The sequence below is a fragment of the Muntiacus reevesi genome, chromosome 2 (genome assembly GCF_963930625.1).
Source record: "Muntiacus reevesi chromosome 2, mMunRee1.1, whole genome shotgun sequence".
Taxonomy (NCBI): domain Eukaryota; kingdom Metazoa; phylum Chordata; class Mammalia; order Artiodactyla; family Cervidae; genus Muntiacus; species Muntiacus reevesi.
In genome coordinates, this window is record NC_089250.1 from 197,047,008 (window position 1) to 197,068,938 (window position 21,931).

Below are 21,931 nucleotides of genomic sequence, written 5' to 3' on the forward strand. Positions count from 1 at the left end.
AGTGCCAACCTCATCTGCATTAGCAAGGTCCTTTCTATTAATATAGCATGGGTTGGCCTGTTCATTCACCTCTGACTCTTTGCAACCCCATGGACCATAGCCCACCTGGCTCCCCAGTCCACGGAATTCTCCAGGCAAGACTACTAGAGTGGTTTGCCATTTCCTTCTCCAGGGGATGGATATTCCTGACCCAGGGACTGAACCTGCGTCTACTGTGCCTCCTGCATTGGCAGGTGGATTCTTTACCACTGAGACACCAGGGAAGCTATTCTCTTTGCCCCATCCCAAATTCTTCTGGTCTGGTTAACCAGCAGAATCACTAGCTTAGAAGGATAAAAATTATTTCCATGTTCTCTAGCCAATAAACAAATACAGTCATTGGTGCAGGAAGACTTAACATTTATACTGCCAAACTTGTTAAAAAATAAATCCAACTCCAAAAACTAATTTCACAACCCCTCAGTATTCTCAATTCAGATATTTTATTTTGCGATCCTCTTTGTTATCGCTCTTCTTTTTTCAGTTTTATCCAGGAGGAACCCCTGAAAAAACCTGCAAAGTATGTGTGTGTGAGCACCAAGTTGAAGGATACTCATGTTTCAGAGAAATCCACAACCGTGAGATTAGGACTCAGTTCTTTCTCTCTCAATGACAAAATCTCTGGCTGAGATTTTGAGAAAGGGTTCCTCACCCAGTCATATAGTGTTGGGAAAAGGAGAGGAACTGCTATTTAATTTGGTTTTGCAATTCTTCAAGAGTTTAAATAAGGCTTGAGACGTTGCTTTCTTCATTCTCAAACCCAAGTGTCTATGGAAATCAAGAGTGGCTTATGCAACATAAATATCCCAAATAGTCAGTTTCTTTTAATCCAAGACTCCTGTCACTTTTAAGAAAAAAATATTTTTCTCCAGGCCCTCATAAAAACAGCTCATTTGTTCTTGAAATGAAAAAATGTCTAATTAGACCATTCTTCATCTTCAAAGCACTTAGCAAAATCTGGCCTAGTGTTTTCTTGTACTTAAAGAACTTACTGGTAATTCACTTTTCAGCTCAAATATCCTATGGCTAACTCTTCCTCAGATAAGCATTGGATTTCTGTATGTAAGAGACTTATTTACATGCTCTTCGTTCAGGTTTTAGTTGGTTCTCTTGTTTTAAAAACATTCTTGCATAAATGTATATTTAATTAAGTTAACCACTTTTGTACCATTATTTAAAACTTTCATTTCATCTCTACGCTTTTTATATCTCCAAATTTTTTCTTCACACTGTGAAGAAAGCAATGTGCTGTAATTACCAAAGTCAGGATATTCTTTTATTAAAGTGATGCAAAACTTGTCATGGAGCCAGCCACTGACAGGGCACTAGGAGTACAGATGACAGACCACTGAGTGTTCAGATATGAAGATGTACTAAGTCTTATTGACCACTGTTTGGAGAGGCTCCTAGAAACTTAGTTTTCTTGAATTTACAAATCATTTTGTATTGAATTTTCTGATCATTTACAAATCTTATAAATGCTACAGCATGACAAATATTCATGAAATCTGTTGATTCACCAGCTCACACAGAGAAGCTGCTGCTTTTATACAAAACCTCTTTAGCATCACATAAGTCAATTTATTATGCTGACAGTAAAGTCTTTTCAATTTCTTGTACTCCTTCTTGATCTAGCTAAATGTTGGTATTATTAGATTCTTATCAATTATGTGAATTTTTCTTTTTTGGAAAAAAATTCTACCACTAAATAATTTGCTTTCTAAACCTTTTCACTGAATGTGATTTTTCTGAACAGAAGTTTTACTGTCCTGGTATTCCAAAGCCATTAAAATAATCATCTTTATTTGTCAAGGGGCTATGATTTATAGTTAAAACTGCTAAAACAAATATTCAGTTTGTAAGTTGCATTTCACAAAGGATATTCCATTCTAATGGAATGGGACAGCTTGGATTATAAATCCCTTTACATTGTAAAGTAGCTTACAGTATAAAGAATTTGAGTCCCTGTTGCACCAGTGGACTGCAGTGACTCAGAAGACACATTCTTTATAACCAACCTTATCAGAAATGTCTGTAATTCTATGCCTAGAATGGAACATTTTTCTTTCAAACCTTGCCTGCAAAAATTGCACCACTGCACCATCAGATTTGTTTGTAACAAATGTTATTAAAACATAAAAACGAGCATAACTTCCACTGTAGGGGTTATGCGTAGGATCCCTGGTCTGGGAACTAAGAACCCACATGCTCTATGGTGCTCTCAAAAAAAGGGGGGTGGGGAGTGGGATAAAAACAAAACAAGAAAAATCCCAAAAAGTAAAAAAAAATTCACAAAACAATTCACTTCTAACCTATGCAACCCATGTTTGTCCAATGTTTACAACAAAAAGTGGCAGCGGACAACTGAGTTGCAATACACAAAAACTCCTTTCTTAGAATGGAAATTTCCCTCTTAACTGTTGATTTCAGAGCCTGTTCACTCCTGTAAGTCAGCTGGTAGTCCAGAAGGGGAGAGTGGGGAAGGTAATCATGAGGGACAGGCCAACATCATTCCCCTACCACCCTCTGCTCTGTGCAGTAGTGTTCACCAATTTATCCAGTCTCTTCTAACCCAACCAAATGCATGTGGGCCTGCTGCATACTGCCATATAGGGTTGAAAGACCTCTAACAAAACAATTAACACAGCTGCTCCACTACTGTGAGTAAACGATTATGCAGAACTCAGTATCAAAAACAGTATTTTTAGTCACAATTTTATATGGAATTCCAGCAATATCTCACAAAACTGCAGTTGAAAAATTCACCTCCAACACCGAACAATTTCTTTTCCTATCAGAGATCATTTTCATTTGATTCAGATCCTTCTGTGACTTGACTTGCAAGTTCATGTTTAGCCACCCCCTCATTCACCACATGTGTCTCAGATATTGATCCTGTTGGACCCAGCTCCTCACTGTTCTCTGGTACCACTTGCTGGTTATTTTTTCCTTCTGCTGGGTCATTTCGACTTGATTTGTCACCAGATTCCAATTTAGCTTCTTTCCCATTTCCTGTTTGTGCTGCCTGCTTTGGGTTAAGCTGTGACAAGTCCTTAGCACTTTTCACCACCTCCTGGAGATTGTATTTTCTGAACAACATGTAATCTTTCACAACACTCAGGCAACAGACAGCTTTAATGATTTCTACTACCACTGTGTACTGTGGATTGGTAAGATCCACTTTATTTTCCGAATTGAGGCTGCCTACTATTCCTGTAACAAAAAGGAAAATAAGATAATTTAATGACATTTTAAAACACTTGCTCTCACTCAAAAATATAAGCCCTAAATATTAAAAAAAAAAAAAATCTTAAAAGCAAATATTTACCATGGCACACCTTTGCAAAATCACTAAGAGAAACATACCTGCCAATTCTTTGATAACTTCTTCTCTATTCATATGGCTGTTATTCCGAGATTTGTATACAATCTGAAATGTTCCTTTGTTTGGGGCTTTAAACCATGGTTCCAAAAATGTTTCTGCATATTTTTTCATATCTTCTAAAAAAGCCTTGCATGTGCCTGAGATGGGCAACATTCGTAGAATAACCCGAGTCTTCTTCTTCTTGGTTTTGTATATATCTTGGAGAATATGATGCACCAATTTCTCAGGTTCTAAAAGAAAAAAATCAGCACAAAACAAACAGTAAGTTTCAAAGTCCTCACACATTTCAAACTCTTCAAACTGTCTAAAAAATTTTCATTGGCAGTGACATAACCTGACGGTAGATTAGAAAAACTTATGATAAAGAATTTTAAGCAACTTTAACCAATCATTTCTTCCAACTAATATTTCTTTGGTGCACTCTGTATTAATACTGTATCTAATATTTTAACTCCGCTTTTATCAAAAACAATTGTTCATGAAGACTCTGGAGTTAACCTATTTGTGATGTCTGATTTATCTGATGACAATGTCATACTGTTGTTTTCCTGTAACAGCAGCAACAATCAAACTAACAAACATTAAATAGAACATGTTTTACAAAAACAAAACAAAAATCTTCAAGTCACTTAAGATTTAATCAATCCATTAGCTAAGTTTGTACAGAAGTCTAGATTTCAGAGTCGTCCCTGAGCCACAAGATCATAATGTAGTCCTTAGGAAGCATCCTGACTACATACAATTCTATTTGGGGCTGTTCAGTGTTTTCAATATCTTTAAATTAGTTAACTACATTTAAAAACATAGAAACTTCCAGGTTTCCAACTTCTTTTGAAAAATCAGATCTAGCTCTCCTGAGACTACATTCCCAAATGTCTGGAGCCATTCCAAATTGGGAGAGCTCAATAGGACCTGCTCCTTTTAGACAGAACGATGTACTCTTGTTTTGCCTAAAGTTAAATACAAAGGAAGTGGCAAACCTAGGTTTCTACTCCTAAGCCCATGCTAGTCCACCACACCATTTCACCCTTCCATATGCCTAGCGCCAACACAGTGCTCACACAGACAGGATGCAATCAAATGATTAACTGAGCCATGCCCATGAAGCCATTTTGTAGGCAGTGTTCTGAGACAGGGTGATGTCCTGATATTATAGGATCAATAATCTTAGAGTGTATTAGTCAGACACACCTATCCCAAGTGTCCTGATGAAGACTACATTATTCGCTCCACTCTCCACTGACTGGAATCTTCTTAGACTCTTCTCTGTGGATGCCTTAATGTCACCAACTTCTTTCTTCAAGGCAGCTTCCACATCATCATCTTCTCCCTCACTTCCAGAGGGTTGTTGATCCTTATCTGCAAACTGCTTGCATAAAATTAATGAGCAGAAATGCCACAACAGCTCATGTTAAAAGCTCTTAATTAACTATTTATGTAAACTCCACCCCCAGGGGCAGAAGATGCAGTATTAACAATAAAGCTTTTTATTTAGACACCACCTACTCCAAAATGTGGAGAAAGAAGGGTGTTTCCTCAGACTACCATACGTATCATTTGAAAATGTTTTCTAAAGCATCTTGACAGTCTGGGACAGAGGGAAATGTGCTCACCAGATGAATCATTTCAGGGTGGACTTTAACCCTATCAATAGATATCTCTGTGCCTAATATAACACTCTCCTTTCATTAAGATTAAACCAAACAGTTATGAAGGTAAAAATCCTTTACACCTGTACTAGTAAAATAGTTGAAGAACTTGCTCAAGGTATCCATATAGACAGGACATGCACTTGTTGCCCAGTTCTCTGCTCCACTAGTGATGAATGTGATTGCCAATCAGGCACTAATCTTACACATTTATGGAGCTTTTTTTGTTTACAGGGATGTTTTATTACATACATATGCAATTTTTTTAGCCAACTTTCCAAAGTCCCATAACATTCTTTCTATGTAGCTCAGCAGAATTAAATAACATGCTCATTCTCTGAGCTAGTAAATGACAGTACCTTACCTGAATTTAAATTAAATAACCTTTGTACTATGCTCCTCCATTTAATTCCCTGGGGTGTGCATGTGTGTATTGGTCCGAATCCTAAACCAATAATATAATTATTTCCAAAATTGAACAACTAGATTTCATACGGTATTGTTATAAAATGTTTTTACTGCTTGAAATACATTTTTATATGCATTTGAGAAGAAACTAGCACTAGTACCCAAACCACTATTTTAGAGATGTTACTGCTTAGGACAAACACTGCACATTACAGCCATACTGTTCCAAATGGTGGCAAAAACCTTAAGTACGAACCAGTGTCCTGGTGAGCAATACTTCCCAAAGCCACGATAAAAAACAGATGTTTCTGAAAGAGTTGCAGAAACAACGCCTGAAGCAAAGGAAGCAATCTATACCTGGAAGCCACCGTGATTAACGATGGGGGCGGAAAACAAACAGGTGCGAGCATTTCAAGCACAAGACCAGGTAGGGATGGGGGGTGGACCAGGCGGGGGGAAATATACGTAGGCGAGGCCACGCCTCCTCACCGCCACTCTGGCGGCCAAATTCACGCAACTAGCTTGTCATCCTTCCCTTCTCCCTCAAAGGCCTGCCCTCCCTGGGACTGGTACCTTTTCTGGTCCATACATGTCGTCGCCGTATTCGTTGAGCAGGCTATAGGCCTCCTCCACGCACTTGCGCTCGTTCATGTTACAAGTGATAAGAATGCCCTGTAGCCCGGGCTCCAGCTGGCGGGGCCCACCGCCATCCCAGCGCCGAGCCCGCTTGGCCTGCACATACTGAGCCTTGCCTTTACGCTTCCCGCCGCCAGGCTGAGGAGACTGCTGTATGCGGGCCGCCATGTTAGGTTAGAGTTGAGGCCAGCAAGAAATGTGTTTCTCCACAGCAGTGGCCGCTGCTGGCGCGGGCTGATTACGTCAGCTGTGCGCGAAGACCTCCCCTAGTCCCTCCCCCGAGCCTCATTCCGTGCTACGCCGGGTCCTAATGCCGGTACGAAAGGGCGGAAGGCTGTGGCGCAGTGGCGTGAGGCCCCCCCCTCGCCGGGACTGACAGTCACTCTCCTTAGCCTCACCTCGGGAAGAAGCTGTTTTACCTGCTGTAGGGGCCGGCCACAGGTGGCAGCAGCTTACTGCATCCAGTAAGTATCAGCAAATCGGCAGCCCTTTCAGCAGTGCCGGTAGTGGCAGTTTCCAGAACGTTAATGCCGGTTCAAGCCTCCAGGATTCCCCAACTGGAAAGCCAGTGCGGAGAAGAAGGCAACAAGCCGGGCAGTTAGGCAAAGAAAAGGAGATTTATTAAAGCGAACTGAAAGAGTGACTGGCTCTCGAAAAGAACCCACCCTTCTGGTGAATCCTTCTTATACCCAGTAGAGGGAAACTGGGTCACCTGAAGTGGGGTGGTTAGTTTATCTTTAGCCTGCAAGTGGAGTTTGGCAGTCACGTAGTCCTGAGAGAGCCAGAAGTGTCCCACGGTAGGGTGATCTTATACTCTTGGGAAAGTAAGTGCCAGCGGTGAAAATAGGATGTTGCTTGAGCAATGTGATAAGTTTCATGGGTCACTGAGACTTTATCTTTTTTTGGCGAGGTTAGCACAATGAGGCCCCATGCAGACCTTATCACTAAGCATCTTTGGCACCTGTTCCTCCAGCCTTCCTTATAATTCTATCAGCTTTCCAAAAGTTTCCAATACATTCTTTTTTAGCCTGAATTTGCCAGAATATGTTTCTGTATGACTTACAACCAGGAATGGTGGGTTGCATACATGTTTCACACTGCTTTCTCTGTGATTTTATCCATAGGCTCAGCAACTATCATGTTAATATATTTATCTTGAAAAATCATTGAAAAGATACCCGTTTTGAGGTATGTGTTCAGGAGGAGTAAGTGCTCCCCACACTCACCCACAGTTACTACTCAGGTACAAAGTTGTTGCCAGTTTGAGTTGCCACAAACTCTAAAGGAGCTAATCTGCAAAAGGTGGACTGAACCTAGAGTCAATAATCTTTTTTTTTTTTTTTTTTTTTTTTTAATATTATTTTATTAGTTGGAGGCCAATCACTTTACAACACTTCAGTGGGTTTTGTCATACATTGACATGAATCAGCCATATAGTTACACGTATTCCCCATCCCGATCCCCCCTCCCACCTCCCTCCCCACCCGACTCCTCAGGGTCCTCCCAGTGCACCAGGCCCGAGCACCTGACTCATGTATCCCACCTGGGCTGGTGGTCCGTTTCACCATAGATAATATACATGCTGTTCTTTCAAAACATCCCACCCTCACGTTCTCCCCCAGAGTTCAAAAGTCTGTTCTGTACTTCTGTGTCTCTTTTTCTGTTTTGCATATAGGGTTATCGCCACCATCTATCTAAATTCCGTATATATCAATAATCTTTTATTATTGGTAAACAATCTTTTTTAGCCCCAGGTTCACCATTATTTCAAGAAACCTTATCACCATCTTACTTTTTGCTTTCACTTTTGCTGCCACCTTTGCTTTTCAGAATGTCATCTGTGGAGTTTGCATAGCATATATTTCTGGAGATCCTGAGCTGCTTGTGAAAAGCAGTCGCATTACACTGGCCGTGCTGTGGTGTTGTAGCAGTGGTCCCACATGGGACCTAAGGCATAAGAGGCCTTTTCCCTCCCTGACTCTGGCCCGCATGCTCATTGAGACAGACACCAGCTGTAACAGTCCCATTGAGCAGTGGTCAGGGCACCCCAGTGGGACCGCCCCTCCCACCCAACCAAGTGAGCAACTGTCAACAAGCAACCAGCTTATAGCCCTGTTTTGCCATTGGTTGGTACCACTGAAAGCCCCTTCCCCCTCCCTATTGTATAGAAAAGGACCCTGAACCCTGAGTGAGATGAGATGGTTTTTGGAGATTCTAGTCTACCATCTCCTCAGTCTGGTAGCCTTCTAATTAAAGTCATCATTCATTGCTCCATCAACTTGTCTGTTGATTTATTGACCTGTCATGTGTTGAGCAGAATGAGCCTGGGCTCAGTAACAAATTTTGGTGAGCCGGCCAGGAGTCATGCTGCTCGTGGTGAGCTGACCCCACTTGGGGAATTTTCAGATAAGGCCCTAGCAGCTGCCAGTACATTTGTCCTGAGGATCTTCCCTTCAATATTTCCTGAAGTGGCACAGGCTGCCCCAGTGCTTGGCAATTGGAGCAAAGAATTGACATTTGGGAGCTGACAGGCTCCATATAGTAAGGTAAGTTGCTCTGGTGTGTAGAGCTGGGAACATATTCCCCTCTCAATTTGGGCTTTTCCTTTAAAGGAAAAGCCAGCTTTCAGGGTACCCTTTTGAAAGGGGGAATTGTTGAATTTACCTGATTTTGTGAACTGGTTCATTTGCTTTTGTTTTTGTGTCCATTCATAATGGAATCTGTTTGTGTCTTTGGTGTTAAATTTCTGTTTTGTGATTCTTGAACTTATCAATAGGGGAAATAGTCCACCTGTCCCTAAGAAAAGCCCTTTGGGCTGTATCCTAAATAAATAGGCAAGATATAGCTGTGGGCCCATAACTAAGAAAGAGATGATAGCCTGTTGTAATGGTGTGTGGTCCCAGTATACACTAGAATCAGGAAATCGATGGCCCTTAAATGGCTCACTTAGTTATATGATCTCACAATTAAAATTGTTTTGTGAAAGGGCAGGTAAAAATGATGAGATCCCATAGGTAGAGGCATTGATACTATTACATCAGGAAGAAAAGTCAGAGGGCTACTGGCTTATGGTGCAGCAATCTGGAAGGAAACATCTATTCTACAAGAGGGAGAGGGAGAAAGTGAGAGTGAGGATATTTTGTTTCAGAACTTAACCCCAGCTCCTCCACTGGTGGAGCAACCAGTATATCCCCTCCTTGTGGAGATCAATTAGGGGTTTCTATGTTAACACTCAGGGCACAGGAGCCTGGCTTGGCATCATCATCCAAGACCCTGTAGGGAACCCAATTTGGATTGGGAGCCACTTCTGGAGCAGGGCAATTTCCCTTGCACCAATATGCCATCAGTTCAGTTCAGTTCAGTCGCTCACTCGTGTCCGACTCTGTGATCCCATGAATTGCAGTGCGCCAGGCCTCCCTGTTCCTCACCAACTCCTGGAGCCTACCCAAACTCATAAAAAAAGCATCCAGCAAGAGGCACTGGAAGGGGAAAGGAGAGAACCCCCGCCCCCACCCCCCTTGCTAGATTTTAGCAAAGTATTATATACTTTTTCAATTGGTTACTAATAATAGATCAAGGTTGTAAAGTTCTTACCAAACCCACTCCCACAACATAGATTTTAAGATAGCAAGATTAGCCAGAAGGAACAGGTTTCTGTTAAGAAGGAGAAACATGTCCTCCAGAACAAGATACATTGTTTCATTAACAAAGCTTTAGAAGGACATTGGGACATTCTCATTAGCAAGATATATGGGTTTGTCCAGCAATTAGCAGCTCATGGTTTGAAAAAGTTAGTTTCAGGTAGTCACCATAGCAACACAGGATTAAAGGCGCCTCCTACATGACTAAGGCCCAGGAAAGGAATGTAGAGGAAAAAAAAGTCCGCCGTTTGTCCCTTCACCTCTTCTCCTCGTTTGGGGACCGTGGAGGCCTCTCTGATCATTAACTCTTTTACCATAAAGACAAAGTTACACTGAGCTCTGGCCTTAGGACTACCAGACTTAAAAGAAACCTTTCAAATTGTATGTCCAAGAGAGACAAGGCAAAATCACCGCTGATGGTGATTGCAGCCATGAAACTAAAACATGCTTGCTCCTTGGAAGAAAGGCTGTGACCAATCTAGACAGCATATTAAAAAGCAGAGACATTACTTTGCTGACTAAGGTCCATATAGTCAAAGCTATGATTTTTCCAGTAGTCATGTATGGATGTGAGACTTGGACCATAAAGAAAGATGAGCACCGAAGAACTGATGCTTTTGAACTGTGTTGTTGAAGACCCAACTCTTGTGAGTCCCTTGGATGAAAAGGAGAGCCAACCAGTCAATCCTAAAGGAAATCAGTCCTGAATATTCATTGGAAGGACTGATGTTGAAGCTGAAGTTCCAATACTTTGGCCACCTGATGCGAAGAACTGACTCAATGGAAAAGATCCTGATGCTGGGAAAGATTGAAGGCAGGCGGAAAAGGGGACAACAGAGGATGGGATGGTTGGATGGCATCACCGACTTGATGGACATGAGTTTGAGCAAGCTCCAGGAGTCAGGGATGGACAGGGAGGTGTAGTGTGCTGCAGTCCACAGGGTCGCAAATAGTTGGACACAACTGAGCAACTGAACTGAACTGAATGTGGCCAGATGCCATGATCTTAGTTTTTTGTGTTTCTTTTTATCTTATTTTTTTTTTTTTTTAATATTTAGTCTTAACTGGCTCTTTCACTCTCCTCTATCCTCATCAAGAGGCTCTTTAGTTCCTCTTTGCTTTCTGCCATTAGAGTGATATCATCTGCATATCTATGGTTGTTGATGTTTCTCCCACCTATCTTGATTTCAACTTGTAATTCATCCAGCCCAACATCTCTCACAATGTGCTTAGCATATAGATTAAATTAACTGGGTAACCCCAAATAGCCTTGTCATACTCCTTTCTCAATTTTGAACCAATCAGTTGTTCCATGTAGGGTTCTAACTGTTGCTTCTTGACCCACATACAGGTTTTGAAGGAGGCAGATAAGATGATCTGGTGTTCCCATCTCTCTAAGAGCTTTTCACAGTTTTTCATGATCCACACATTCAAAGATTTTAGCACAGTCAGTGAAACTGAGATAGATATTTTTCTGAAATTACCTTGCTTTCTCTATAATCCAATGAATGTTGGCAATTTGATCTCTGTTCCTCTTTCTTTTCTAAACCCAGCTTGGACATCTGGAAGTTCTTTGTTCATATGATGCTGAAGCCTAGCGTGCAAGATTTTCAGCCTGACCTTACTAACATGGGAGATGAGGGCAATTGTCTGATGGTTAGAACATTCTTTGGCACTAATCTTCTTGAGAATTGGGATAAGGATTGACCTTTTCCAGTCCTGTGGCCACTGCTGGGTCTTCCAGATTTGCTGACATAATGAATGCAAAACCTTGATGGCATTCTCATTTAGGTATCTGAATAGTTCGGTTGGAATTTCATCACATTCACTAGCTTTATTAACAGCAGTGTTTCTTATTAACAGCATCCACTAGCTTTATCCACTTGACTTTGCACTCCAGAATGTCTGGCTCTGGGTGACTAAGCACAGCATTGTAATAATCCAGTTCATTAAGAAATTTTTTATACAGTTCTTCCAAGTTTTCTTTCCATCTCTTCTTGATCTCTTCAGCATCTACTAGATCTCTACCATTTCTATCCTTTATTGTGCCCATCTTCAGGCAGAATGCTGCCTTGATGTTACTGATTTTCCTGAAGAGATCTCTAGTCTTTCACCTTTTGTTGTTTTCTTCTATTATTAAACACTGTTCATTGAAGAAGGCCTTCTTGTCTCTTTTAGCTCTTCTTTGAAACTCTGTATTTCTCCCTTGCTTTTTGCTTTTTACTCTTCAACTATTCATAAAGCCTCCTCAGATAACCAGTTTGCCTCCTTGCTTTTCCTTTTCTTTAGGATAGTTTTGTTCACTGCCTCCTCTGTCCATAGTTCTTCAGACACACTGTTAACTAGATCTAGTCCCTTGAATCTGTTCATTACCTCTACTGTGAATTCATACGGGATTTGATTTAAGTGATACCTGGCTGGCCTAGTTTTTTTTTTTTCTGGTTTTCTTTGGTTTAAGCCTGAATTTTGCCATGAGCTGATGATCTGAGCCACAGTCAGCTCCAGGTCTTGTTTTGGCTGACTGTATACAGCTTCTCCGTCTTAAGCTACAAAGAGCAATTTGAGATGATGTCCATGTGTAAAGTAGTCTCTTGTGTTGTTGGAAAAGGGTATTTGCTATGACTAGTGCATTCTCTTGGCAGAATTCAGTTACCTTTTGCCCTGCTTCATTTTGTTCTCCAAGGCCAAATTTGCTTGTTACTTGAGGTAGATCTTAACTTCTTAATTTTGCATTCCAATCTCTGATGATGAATAGAACATCTTTTTTAGGTGTTAGTTCCAGGAGGTCTTCTAGGTCTTCATAAAACTGATCAACTTCAACTCCTTCAGCATCAGTGGTAGGGGCATAGACTTGGATTACTATGATGTTGAATGGCTTGTGTTGGAAACAAACCTAGATCATTCTGTTATTTTTGAGGTTGCACACAAGTACCGTATTTTGGACTCTTGTTGTTTATGAGGGCTACTCTGTTTCTTTTATGGGATTTTTGCCCACAGTAGTAGATATAATGGTCATCTGAATTAAATTCACCCATTCCTGTCAATTTTAATTCATGGATTCCTAGGAGGACACTGTTTATTCTTACCATCTCTTGTTTGACCACATCCAATTTTCCTTTATTTATGGATGTAACATTCCAGGTTCCAATACTATTGGTCCTTTAATGGACCAGAACCTGGTGGTCCGGAGTCGACAATAAGAAAGTAAGAGAGAGACAAAACCCACTGGAAAAAAATAATAATAATAACTAAATAAAATTAAAAAAAAAAAAAAAAGTAAGAGAGAGAAAGAGGCTGATATCTCCTGGTTTATGCGGAGAGCCGATAAAGTCCTATTCTTAGAGCTCCCGCTGCTGCACGTAGGCACCAGGCACCCTCTCGGGTGGGTGAAGGCACAGTGCGCCTTCTCAAGAGGGTTTTAGAAGCCCGGGCAAGAAAGTGAGCTCTGCGGGCCTCCGCGCACCAAGGAATTAGCCTGAGAGAGAAGGAAAGAAAGACACGAAAACCCAAGCTCTGATGGAGCAAAGGTGTTTTAATCAACATGGTGTGGGCATATATACTGTCTCACAAGGTAGTTATTCTCAGCAAAGATAAAGATTAAAATTCCAGATATACAAAACATAACGTGATCCCTATCAAAGAGAGAGTTGCAAACAATCACTTTTTTTTTCCATTTATTTTTATTAGTTGGAGGCTAATTACTTTACAATATTGTAGTGATTTTTGTCATACATTGACATGAATCAGTCATGGATTTACATGTATTCCCCATTCCAATCCCCCCTCCCACCTCCCTCTCCACCCAGTTCCTCTCGAAACATGTATATTATCTAAGGTGAAACAGATCACCAGCCCAGGCTGGATGCATGAGACAAGTGCTCGGGTCTGGTGCACTGGGAAGACCCAGACAAACAATCACTTGTTACCATATGGTTCATAAAAAGGAAGAGGGTACTTATCACCGTAATGAGAAATGCCTGGACTCCTCAGCCCCGGGAAAGGCGTGCCTCTCCTCTTAATTCCTGAATATTCAGGAATTAATAAGGACCAGAGGATTCCTGACAGACCCAAAACAGCACACAGGAAGCCTCTTGTTAAATGCTTCTTGACACAATACAATACTGTTCTTTGCAGCACTGGATTTTACTTTTGTCACCAGAGACATCCACAGCTGAAAATCATGTCCGCTTTGGCCCAGATGCTTCATTCATTCTGAGGGTATTGGTAATTCTCTGCTCTTTCCCAGTAGCATATTGGACAACTTCAGACCTGGGGGATGCATCTTTTGGTGTCATATCTTATTTTCCCTATGTGCAATCCTATATACATATATATAGATATATAGACGTCTGGAGAAGGCAATGGCACCCCACTCCAGTACTCTTGCCTGGAAAATCCCATGGACAGAGGAGCCTGGTAGCTTCCATGGGGTCGCTAAGACTCGGACACGACTGAGCGACTTCACTTTCACTTTTCATTTTTATGTGTTGGAGAAGGAAATGGCAGCCCACTCCACTGTTCTTGCCTGGAGAATCCCAGGGACATTGGAGCCTGGTGGGCTGCTGTCTGTAGGGTCGCACAGAGTCGGACACGACTGAAGCGACTTAGCAGCAGCAGCAGCAGAAGAAGCATATAGACGTCATTTATCTATCTATCTATCTATCTATCTATCTATATCTCAAAATGATGCTTGGTAAGACTTTTGCTGTTCTCCACATTTCTCAACTAAAGCTCAAAGCTAAGAATTAAGGGGCACTGTCTCCGCCCTTTTCAGTGTAAAAAGAACTGTAAACAAAGACTAGGTTAGGCACATCTCTCCAAGTTTGGAAAAAGATGGCTTAATTAGTCCTGCTACATCCACACCACTCTGCTTCTCAATTTACATCAAAGCCTGGTGAGAGGAGACAAGAGAGTTCTTGCACCTCCCTTTCCTACTTCTTATTTCCACTTTAGTCAATGCTGCTAAGAATGTTTTCACCCCCTTCACAGAGAGGGGCATAAAGGGAATCCCTTATAAAGGTTAAAGATGTTTGGGAGGAAAAGAAACTGGCATCATATTCCTGAGTTGATGTCCCCTTCCACCTGGTTAAGTGAGAAAATGAGCCAGGATGGCAAGGAGAGATAGGTGGCAGGATACAGAGAGGGGGAATGGGGAGGGACACAACCACAGAGGAGAGGAGTGTCACCCAAGACAAAGTGTTCTAAAGATGTGTGAGTTATCTGTGTCAAGTAGACTCCCAGAAAGTACTTGGGCTTAAACAGGTAGGCCCAACAGATAGAGGATTAAAGTCACACTGTCATGGTAACTCCTGTGACCCTAGTATTTTTTCCTTATCCCCAACAAGAGAGTATCTAGAGGTTAGAATTGGGAAGGGAGAAAAAGTGGGAGATAGGCAAGACTGCTTGTTTCTATTCCAGGCACTAGACTTGGAGGAGCAGCAAAAAGAGTGGTCAGCCCTCCTGTCCACTGCTGGGCCTCAGAAGCACAGAGCAAGTCTGTGCTGAAGGGTGAGGAACAGGTACAATGTACATCGTGTTTGAGTTTAAATTTTGAGTGGGCAAACTTTTAATAACTGAAAGTGATTGGAAAGTTGTAGGACTATCCCTAGAAGTCTTTCATTTTTCTCAGTTTAATTACTGTGTGTTTTGGTGTGTTCCTCCTTGGGTTTACCTACCTGGGACTCTGCCCTTCCTAGACATGAGTAACTGTTTCCTTTCCCATGTCAGGGAAGTTTTCAGCTATTATTGCTTCAAATATTTCCTCAGGTCCTTTCTCTCTCACTTTCTTCTCCTTCTAGGACCACTATAATGTGAATGTTGGTGCATTTAATGTTGTCCCAGAGGTCTCTTAAACTGTCTTCATTTCTTTTCATTCTTTTTTCTTTATTCTGTTCTGGGGCCTTGATTTCTACCATTCTGTTTTCGGGGTCAATTACCTGTTCTTCTGCCTCAATTATTCTGCTATTGATTCCTTCTAGTGTATTTTTCATTTCAGATATTTTATTGTTCATCTCTGTTTGTTTGTTCTTTAATATTTGCCTCCATTCTTTTTCCAAGGTCTTGGATCATCTTCATTATCATTATTCTGAATTCTTTTCTCAGCAGGTTTCCTATCTTCATTTCTTCTAGTGTCTTATCTTGTTCTTTCATGTAGGACATATTCTTATGCCATCTCATTATGTCTAACTTTCTGTGATTGTGGTTTCTATTCTGAAGACTGCATGATTGTGGTTCTTTTTGCTTCTGCTGTCTTCCCTCTGTTGGATGAAGCTCTCTAAGAGGCTTGTGCAGGCTTCCTAATGGGAGGGACTCCACGGGTGGGTGGAGCTGGGTCTTGTCCCTCTGAAGGGCAGGGACATGCTTAGCAAAACTTTAAGCAGCCTGTCTGCTGATGGGTGGGGCTGTATTCCTGTCCTGTTGGTTGTTTGGCCTAAGGCATCCCACCACGAAGTCTACAGGCTGTTGGGTACAGATAATGGCAGCCTCTGGGAGGGCTTACGGCAATGTGTACTCCCTAGAAGTACCACCGCCCGTGTCTTTGTCCCCACCATGAGCCACAACCATCCCCTGGCTCTTCAGGAGACCCTCCAGTACTAGCAGGTAGGTCTGACCTGGTGTCTTATGAGGTCACTAATTTTTTTCTCTTGTGTGCATGGGACCTTGCATGTGTCCTCCAAGAGTAGAATCTCTGTTTCCCCTAGTCCTGTGGACTACATGTAATTAAACCATGCTGGCTTTCAAAGCCAGATTCTTTGGGGTCTCCTTCTCCTATTTGTTGGACCCCCAGACTGGGAAGTCTGATGTGGGGCTCAGGATTTTCACTCCTGTGGGAGGGCCTCTGTGGTATAATTACTCTCCAGTCTGGAGGTCTTCATCCAGCAGGTATGGAATTTGACCTTATTGTGACTGCACCCCTTCTACAATCTTGTTGTGGCTTCTTCTTTATCTTTGGGTGTAGGGTATCTTTTTTGCTAGATTTCAGTGTCTTTCTGTCAATAAATGTTCAGCAGTTAGTTGTGATTTTTGTGCTTCTGTAAGAAAAGGTGAGTCCATGTCCTTCTATTCCACTATCTTGAGCTCAACCCCCCCCTCCAAGAAGTCATTAAGTGATGGAAAAAGGATATTGAATATTGAGGAGGAAAACAGAAATTGAGGGGGAAATAGTTTTGAGTTAAGAGTCATTTGAAAAGCTACATATAAATAATTACATACATATGTAACTAATTTTTATAGATATACAATATATATAGATTTACATATCTATATCTATATTTATCTCCCTTGCACTCCCTACAAACACACATGTACACACACACTGTTTCACAACACATTTGGTGACGACTTTATTCTTTATGTCATTCTGTATCTTTTATAACGCATGTATAATACATATGTTCTTTTTACAAGTTAAAATAAAGTGCCATTTTCTTGATGTAGATATTCACCAAAGTATTTCTCGTTCTTCCTTGGGTATACAGCTAGACTAATTTTCAGCCCCCTATAGGTAAGACTGGAGAAGCATGGGTAGATGTGATGCATGCTTCTAGGCCTAAATTCTTGAGATCCTCCACAAATGCACTCTTGTGATTTTCCTTTGCTCTGGCTCCTACTCTCCTGCTTGTCAACTTGCTTATTTTAGAGGATCCGATACAGGAATCTTAGGAAGCCTAGGAGAGAGTGAAATCTATGAATATAAGGACTCTGACTACTGTATTGAGGTGAGCCATCTAGGAAAGTCCATCAACCAGGAACTTCTGCATTAGACTTAAGCCTCTGAGTTTCGGGTTTGTTTCTGCAGCACAGCCTGAAAGAAAGAAAGTGAAGTCGCTCAGTCATGTCCGACTCTGTGCAAACCTGTGGACTGTGTCCATGGGATTTTCCAGGCAAGAGTACTGGAGTGGGTTGCCACTTCCTTCTCCAGGGGATCTTCCCGACCCAGGGATCGAACCCAGGTGTCCCGTATTGTAGACAGACGCTTTACCCTCTGAGCCACCAGGGAAGTCTAAGGCTGTGTGCAGCACAGCCTACTGGGAATCTAAAGTTTGTTCAAACTGTACTATTCTTGTTAAAGTCTTATTGTCTATAGTGATTATGAACACTGTCTTTCTGATAAATTAAAAGAATAGGCCTCATAAGAAAATGAAGAGAGTGTAGGTTTTGAAATCTGACCTGAGTAGAAAGCCCAGCTCTGTTGTTTTTTGGTAGTCTCAGAGGGAAATTTTAGCCTGTTAGCCAGGCCTCTCTTTTCTTGCCAAAACACCACACTGTGCTTCTTACTTCTTCCTTACAAAGTGTATATGAAGTAGACTTCTGTCTGAAAGTAGATTGCAAAATAGTTGAGACAATTCTATAAACATTTTTCCTTTTTCCTGTAGAACCATTGATGAAAATGTTTTATTTTTGAAGAATTTTTTGGTTATTGTTTAAATTGTTTAAGGGATATATTCATAACTTCAGACTAATTTACTAATACATTTTGAGAAAAGATTTAGCCAGCCTTGGCTGGTGCGACAGGAATTCAGGAGAGATGGAGACTATTCCAGGTAACATTTTCCCCTGTTTGACTTAATTGTGTCAATTCCACAGAGCACACACACCCAGCTCTTTGCAAGTGATGGAAAACCTCAGTGGGGCTCAGAAAAGACCTGCCATTTTCCCTCTGCTTTTGTATACCAGAGTTGGTCTACATAGGAGTCAGGGTCTATTGGGAAGAATAAGAATGGAAAGATGGGATCTAATCACATATTGGTTATATCACCTTGCCTTTTCCTACCCTTTTCCCTTCCCTTGTGAACTTTATGGGTAGGCCACATAAGGGCTGTTTTGACATGCTCATTATCAAAGTCTTTGCTCAAGTCAAGTCGATTCTAAGTGTAATCAAATGACTTGACATTGAAGTAGAAGGATATTACCCTTCTAACAGAGTCACTTTCAAGCTGTATGACTTATTTTAAGGTTACTTATTCTCTGCTCAACATAATTTCCTCATTTAAAAAAAATGGGCATAGTTCTACTTACCTTACAGAGATGCTATATGACATATGAAAAACATTCAAGAAATGGTAATCCTCTTCCACTCCATGTAAGATGTTCTGAGGGAATTAAAGCTTAGTGCCCTTTAAGAAGTAGGTGTTGGAGAAGACTTTTGAGAGACCCTTGGACTGCAAGGAGATCCAACTAGTCCATCCTAAAGGAGATCAGTCCTGGGTGTTCATTGGAAGGACTGATGCTGAAGCTGAAACTCCAATACTTTGGCCACCTCATGAGAAGAGTTGACTCATTGGAAAAGACCTGATACTGGGAGGGATTGGAGGCAGGAGGAGAAGGGGACGACAGAGGATGAGATGGCTGGATGGCATCATCGACTCGATGGACATGAGTTTGAGTAAACTCCGGGAGTTGGTGATGGACAGGGAGGCCTGGCGTGCTGCAATTCATGGGGTCGCAAAGAGTCAGACACAACTGAGTGACTGAACTTAACTGAACTGAAGAAGGAGGTGAGCATTCTTGCTCATGCTTTCCTTGAGCCTTGTGCAACAATGTATCTTGCCCAAGAACTGGCCTTTCTTTAGGTCCCCAGCTAATGATCACACAGCACATTACTCATGGAAATACTTTTCTTAGACTCTGTGTTAATTATAATTGTAACATATATATATATATATATATATATATATAATTATATATTATAATTATAATTGTAACAAATCTTGCCTGGGAACCTGTTTCTCAACAACCATATATCTCACCTAAAAACACATTGCCCAGAACCAGTTCCTTTTGACTAATCTTGTACTGAAAGTATCTCAGCATGTGTGCCTTGGGAAAGGGTCTAATGGAGCTTGAACAACCTTGAAGTGTTCTTTTTATCTATTCTCAGCAGCCAGTTGAGAAGTCTGCAATGCCCTGCTTAGTGAGGCAGCTAATCTACTACCCCCTTCTAATGTCTGTGTCAGTAGCTTTTTCTGTCACTTTCACTTTAAGTAAAAATCTACACAAAGCTGAGTGACTGAGACTGTCTTTTGATCCCAGAGTTAAATATTCTTTGGAGACCACGAACCTGGCAGCACCGTTCACTGTAAGATATCAGTTCGAACACTAAACTCATTTCCTTGTTGTTATCGTATGATGGAAAAGGAGGTATGTTAAAAGAATCTCTCAAAAACCTGGTGTTGACTGGGAAGTGCATTTATTTATTCAGATTTTTCTTAAGACAGGTGGGTATAAGAATGATTCCAATCACTTAGGTCAGAATTCTCCAGGAGAATTCGTTTCAAATAATCTTAGAAGGAGACTCAAGTGCAATGGGTTAGTCTCTGGGATTAAACTTGGAGTGAGGGTGGTTATCATACTTGAGTTGCGTGCTCGAGAAGAAAACCTGATCTACTTCCAGAGAAAACAGATCTCCCTGTAAAATAAGGCATGTGGGTGTTAACAAAATACACTGGGTAAATCTTAAAGCTCTAACTGGTTTCAATGAACAATTTATGAATTGAAAAGTGTCCCATGTAGCAAACAGAGAGCAACGCCAAAGAACTACAGAGAGGGAAAGGTGTTTAAAAGCAAGACAAGGAATTCATAGACAAAAACTATTACTTCAGATTTATCTGTGGGGGACAAAGGGGTCTAAGTGGCAGATGACTTCATCTTTCTTTTGGGGATGGAAAGGATTACCTCATTGGTTCTGATCAATAAATTTCTTATTGACCTATTAGAATTACATTCTTGGAGAATGTTGTGAAAGACTACAATGAACCAGGGAGATTATTGTGATTATTATAAGCAGGATAATTCCCAACATTTGGAGTGTACTTTGGAGCCATGGTCCCTAAGGACCAAAACAATAAAAATCAAATAAGTTGAAAAAAGACTCTGAAGTAGTCATCTTTTTAAGCCAAGTTGGATCATGTCAGTGGTCTTATGTAACTGAATTTTAACCTCCCCAGAAGTGTTCATCTTCATGCAGTGGGTGGTATTGGCTACAACATAGACACTTCCTTGTTCAGCTAAAAGGCCATCAAGGGCTAACCTATTATCAAGAACGACTTTGGCCAAAGAATCTGAAGATTTTGTTAGACACTTATTGCTAAAGCAGCAGATCCTGCAACATTTTTAAGAGTTAAGGAGAGGCTCCTTGTTTGTAGGGAAGAATCTATCAAAGGGAGCTAATTTTGAATCTTGAATGCCTCCTGGTAATTTCCATTTGAATCTGTATAAAGGTTTGTAGGCCACTCAGGTAGTTTTATTCTGGTACCTTACTTTGTATTCCTTTCTTTGTATAGATCCTGAATACAAAATTCTCCAAGTTTATGGTAGTTAAGCAGAGATAGGGGTTCTTTGGCAGCCGGGGCAGATACGATCTTTTTTTTTTTTAATGACAAATCCAGCAGTCTGAGAAATTACCTACACCCTCCCTCTCCTTAACAAAGGCCTGGGAGATACAGTCAATGGTGTCATCTTTCCAGGCTAAAGGAAGAAAGAGAAAAAGAGGTTTTATATCTAGTTAACGTATCAAGTCCTAATCTGGCATCTTGGAAGGAAGCAGTCTACTTTGATGTCAGCTACTTATCTTCCCAGTCAATTTGATTTGGCATTCTCCAGTGTTTCTATGGAGAAGGCAATGGCACCCCACTCCAGTACTCTTGCCTGGAAAATCCCATGGACGGAGGAGCCTGGTAGGCTGCAGTCCATGGGGTCGCAAAGAGTCGGATACAATTGAGCGGCTTCATTTTTACTTTTCACTTTCACTTTTCACTTTCATGTATTGGAGAAGGAAATGGGGACCCACTCCAGCGTTCTTGCCTAGAGAATCCCAGGGGTGGCGGAGCCTGGTGGGCTGCCCTCTATGGGGTCGCACAGAGTCAGACACAACTGAAGCGACTTAGCAGCATCAGCAGTGTTTCTATTGGATCAGATGTCAGGTAGAGCCTTCTTCAGCTGTGAGATGTACATACAGAGTTCAAGTCCCTGAAGTTTGGCTGCCATCTGGATAGTGAAGAGGACCTGAAACAGTCTCTTCCAAGGAGATCTAAGAGCAGTCTTGGTTCTTACTATCTCCAAATCAGAAGGATGGGGAAAAAAATATAAATGTTAGTTTGGAGAGTTGTAGCCAGATTTCAGGAAGCTGGAAGAATTTAAAATCCAGTCCAGGGAATTCCCTGGCAGTCCAGTTA

At 41.3% G+C, this 21,931-nt stretch overlaps 2 protein-coding genes across 5 annotated transcripts in view; one reads left to right on the forward strand and one right to left on the reverse strand.

The window, feature by feature from the left end:
- Window positions 1-1,814: 1,814 nt before the first annotated feature.
- Window positions 1,815-6,361, reverse strand: THUMPD1 (THUMP domain containing 1). 2 transcript variants are annotated; one of them, XM_065924461.1, is made up of 4 exons: window positions 6,055-6,361; window positions 4,616-4,793; window positions 3,406-3,654; window positions 1,815-3,252 (listed from the first exon to the last, which is right to left on the reverse strand). In XM_065924461.1, exons 1-4 carry the CDS (start codon window positions 6,283-6,285, stop codon window positions 2,834-2,836), a joined length of 1,077 nt encoding a protein of 358 aa, XP_065780533.1. In that variant the 5' UTR covers window positions 6,286-6,361; the 3' UTR covers window positions 1,815-2,833. The 2 variants fall into 2 exon arrangements, with proteins under 2 accessions (XP_065780533.1, XP_065780534.1); XM_065924462.1 differs by having other exon boundaries at window positions 4,616-4,790; window positions 6,055-6,360.
- A 48-nt stretch (window positions 6,362-6,409) lies between these two features.
- ACSM3 (acyl-CoA synthetase medium chain family member 3) overlaps window positions 6,410-21,931 on the forward strand; it is a 102,505-nt gene continuing 86,983 nt past the window's right edge. For all 3 annotated transcript variants that reach the window (XM_065924455.1, XM_065924456.1, XM_065924457.1), the window contains exon 1: window positions 6,410-6,581. The gene's annotated coding sequence lies outside the window, so the exon portion shown is untranslated. The remainder of the gene's footprint in view (window positions 6,582-21,931) is intronic.